The 4,612-nt window shown below is 36.6% G+C and overlaps 1 protein-coding gene across 1 annotated transcript; it reads right to left on the minus strand.

The window, feature by feature from the left end:
- Positions 1–3,193: 3,193 nt before the first annotated feature.
- Positions 3,194–4,363, minus strand: LOC126727927 (uncharacterized). Its single transcript, XM_050433823.1, has 2 exons — positions 3,849–4,363; positions 3,194–3,767 (listed from the first exon to the last, which is right to left on the minus strand). Exons 1-2 carry the CDS (start codon positions 4,361–4,363, stop codon positions 3,194–3,196), a joined length of 1,089 nt encoding a protein of 362 aa, XP_050289780.1.
- Positions 4,364–4,612: the final 249 nt, after the last annotated feature.

Consider the following 4,612-nt stretch of genomic DNA (forward strand, 5'->3'; position numbering starts at 1 on the left):
ATCATAATTCAATAATTCATAACCAAAAAAATCTCATAGAAAAAAAATATTCCCTTAGGGGGTGACAATAATCTATATGACTTTTTTATTAATTTATAAATTATGGAAAAGTCAATTACAATTTGCAAAATTCTTTTAGAAGCCAATATTGATGATGTAGCATTGTCAACTCTTAATATTAATATTCCAATTTTTTAAAATCCTCAAACAAAGTTTTGAAAACTTCATTAGTGTGATTTTCAGTTGTATCCAAAAGTATGGGTTTATCATATTGGTGAGTTGGTCAACGTGATAAAATCAACATATTAATTCCAATTACCCAAAATCTGAAGATCCAAAGTCTTCTTTTTTTATACTTTTTCTTCGAAAATGTTAGAATATCATATTGTAACTTTCAACTTTTTTTGTTCATATTATTTTCTTCTTGACTTAAATATTTATAGTAATAAAGTGCAATTATTTTGTCTATCATGATTTTTTTTTTAATAGAACATGTCAAATTTTTCTGGTTCATGCTTCACCTTTGTTCAAATCCTGATTCCGTCATCTGTGTGTGGCAACCTCTCAAGCATCTTGCATCATGCTTGGGTCATGTTTCACGCGAAACAGAGAACCTGATACACATCACATCGCATGCCTTATTACACGAGATCTATAAATATGTACCTTTCCCTTTCTAGTTTCTAGTTTCCACTAGATAATTCGTTTCCAATTAATGAACTAATAGATACTGATCTGGCTGCCACAGTTAAAGTCCGCATGCATACTACAAAGTTCAACTTGCACAAGTAAAAAATTAAATAGTAACCATAAAATATTTTTCATTGCATAAACTAAGATATTTGCAAAGCATACCATAACCTATTGCTACAGTTCTCGAATAATAAAATAAGCTGACTTTTTAATTTGGAGCCAAACGCACACTATGTTAGCTACCCAAATATGCATTTAAATATTTGATAGATAATAGCTTTTCCAACTTTCCTTGAGTTGATTAGGGTTCGTTTGAGATCTGTTTATTTTTTTGAAACTAAAATTTTTTTACTAAAAGTATCGTAAATAAAGATAAAAGTCAACTGAAATAGTACCGTAGAATCCATGAACAGTACCAAAAAGTGTAGTAAGACTCATGAATAGTAACAAAAATAAGCTGAATAGTAAAATAAGTTAACAAAAATAATATTTGCCAAACTGACACTAACTTTTCAAATTATCAATACTAAAATTTTGTTTTAATGGGGCAATCTGAAAATCAATTTGAAAAATCCTCATTTTCCTTGTTGTTTCCCATTGACTTGGTTCACGTCAAGAAAGAAAATGTAGAGAAACTAAAAGTTTTAACATTTCTTAAAACAATGGATCCCTTTGTACGTGGGATTCTCTTAAAGTAATAATTATTATTTACTGCATCACTTTCATTTTTATATGAATTTTGAGAAAATGATTTTGTTTTCCCCTCATAACAAGTGGCGAAGGGAGATATAGCCATATAGGTGATGCAGCATGCAAGTGTGGAAAGAGTTATTGTTACCATGAAGAGTAAGGATATAGGGTTTTTTTTTTTTTTTTTTTTGGAGAGAAGGAAACTGATGGACTATATCCAATTGTAAAATCGAAACAAAATGTGATGGGATATCTTCCATCCATACTTGAAAATCTGGTATGCATAATGCATTTTTAGCTAGACTATGAGCAACCCTATTATCGTTTCTCTTAATGTGAGAATACAACAATCTTACAAATTTGTTAGCAAACACTTTTACATCTTCAATCAGTAAACCCGTTGGTGATAAGCTACACTCCTCTGACTTCAAAGCTTGAATCAGTCCAAGAGAATCACTTTCAAGGATAGCACTTTGAAATCCCAACTCCAATGCAAAAGACAATGCCTTGAGGGCTGCCAGCTCCTCAATCTCTTCAACCTTGTATGCTTGAGGGATTTTTTGTGAGCAAGAAGCCAAAACAGCCCCATTACTATCCCGTATAACCACTCTAATACCAGACATATTAGATGCACCAAAAACCGCACCATCAAATTTTATTTTCACTAACCCAGCTTCCATACTTGAAAATCTGGTATGCATAATGCATTTTTAGCCAGACTATGAGCAATCCTATTGCAATTTCTCTTAATGTGAGAATACAACAATCTTACAAAATTGTTAGCAAACACTTTCACATCTTCAATTAGTAAACCCGTTGGTGATAAGCTACACTCCTCTGACTTCAAAGTTTGAATCAGTCCAAGAAAATCACCTTCAAGGATAACACTTCGAAATCCCAACTCAAACACAAAAGACAATGCCTTGAGGGCTACCAGCGCCTCAATCTCTTCAGTCTTGTATGCTTGAGGGATTTTTTGTGAGCAAGAAGCCAAAACAGTCCCATTTCTATCCCGTATAACCATTCTAATACTGGACATATTAGATGCACCAAAAACCGCACCATCAAAATTTATTTTCACCAACCCAGCTGGTGGGCATCCCCACCTCGTCTCTCCACTGCCATTGGTTATTACCTAGACATTTAGGACCTGCAAATTCTATCGGTACTATGCCAACACTTCCTTTGCACGTTTTGCCACTTGATGAAGCGAAACAGCTTGTAAGTGCAATTGGGTTTTATTTCTTTGATTCCACACCATCCAAGCTGTGTATGCAAATAATTTTAGTGACCTCCCTTCTACAATCATCCAAGACAACAGCTCCTTGACATCCATAAATTCCACCTCAGACCTGAAATTCCATATTCCATGATCAGCCCACCTGCTTTGAACAAACTCTAGCCTTGCATCATCTGTAAGTGTCTTAACTAAAAACACCACATCGGGATCTTTTGCCCATATGATTTCAACGAGCTCCCTCCCTGTACGCAAGTTCCCAAGCCTGCAACAGTTCCACACTAAACAACTCATTGCTATTGGCGAGGCTGAACAACAGCTCCCGCCACTACTGAAGGTGATTTTTCGTTCCTGGGGTTAGCCTGGAATCTTTTTGCTGACACTGCAGGTAGGTCTACCTCTATTCTTGTAACTCTCTTTTTTACAGGAGGTTGATAAGTCCCTGTCATGTTGCCCTTTGTTTTTCTTTCTCTGCATATCTAGGTAGAAGCTACATGATTAGGTTCTGAATGGAGAGATTTAGCTTCTAGGAAGTCAAGTGATTTTTTAAGTTGAGATAAATCACTTAGATTATCACGAGGTAGGGTTTTTTGTTGCTCTCTTGGCCACCCCCAGAAGTGTAGCCGCCCTAAACTCCTTAGCCAAACAAACTTCCTCATTATTTGCTTCCAAATCAGATACGGTCTCATTAATTTTGTTTAATTCCACCGTTATTTCCAAATCAAATACAGTCTCATTAATTTTGTTTAATTCCACTGTTATTTCCTCATTAACTTTGGCTTTTAAACTCGAATCCTTCTTCCTATTTCCAACAAACTTAGCCACACCAAACTCCTTAGCCAAACTTATCTCTTCATTATTGACTTTCAATTCAATTTTGGTTTTAGTAGGAGACTTTATTTCCTCAATAATGATCGCATTTGATTGATTTAGGAATACCGTTTCCTCCCTAATTACTCCACCAAAATCATTACGCATTAATGGGGAAATATTTTCGGCATCACTGCTAGCCGTTACATTTTGTGACTGCTCTGGTGCTTTTCCTTTCCCAAAATTAGATTTTCGGCATGGATTGCGGTCTACCGAGGTGTTTGAGCTTATCTTCTTCTTTGCAACATAGAACCCAGGGACCTTGATCACACTCTTCCTTGCCGCAACGAATGGGAGTGCTCTCAAGTTGGGTCCAAACTCACATTGTTATGGTGTAAGTGTGCCTTCGCTGTCAAACCAAAGCTCACAATCTTTGTCATTGTGAGTAAGCTGACCACACCAGTAACACAGATTTGGCAACCGCTCATACTTAAAAGAGATCCACACGTGCTTTCCTTCCCCTACAGAGATTAATCTTCCACGGCGCAGAGGCAAGGACAAATCAATGGATACCTGAACACATATGAAGTGATCACCATCATAGAGTTTTGGATCAGTTGGCGTGAAGACCTCCCCCACGACACTACAAATTTTCTTCGCCGCCTCAATTATCATGTATTTAATCGGAATTCCATGAACCTGAACCCATAGCGTTGTCCTATCAAATTTTATATCTTGCAACGGAGACTCATTCTCATATCGACTCATTACCACCAAGTGTTTGTCAAAACTCCATGGTTCGCCTCCCAAGATCCAATCCACATCCTCCCTATTGTCAAAGGTGAAAAGAATTTTTTGGTCTCCAAAATTCTGAATCTTGAAGCCATTTCTAGCTCTCCATAGCGGGGTAAAAGTCTTGGCTATAACCTCCATATTGATGGCTCACTTAGTTAAAAACTTTGTAGCAATGGAAAAATCAACAGCTCTATCATCATCAAGCAAACAACAACATGGCCCTTATCTATCTGAAAGAGTAGGTCGATTCCACGATTGAGCCAAGTCATCCATCCTCACACTCCTTCAAACTGTTTCCCAAATCCCCAAAAATAACCAAACAAGCCGAGGAATAACAGTGTACTCCAAGGATACTAAAGCACCTTCGAAGAAGGGACACCTAATTCT

This window comes from Quercus robur, chromosome 5 (assembly GCF_932294415.1).
Source record: "Quercus robur chromosome 5, dhQueRobu3.1, whole genome shotgun sequence".
Classification (NCBI taxonomy): Eukaryota; Viridiplantae; Streptophyta; class Magnoliopsida; order Fagales; family Fagaceae; genus Quercus; species Quercus robur.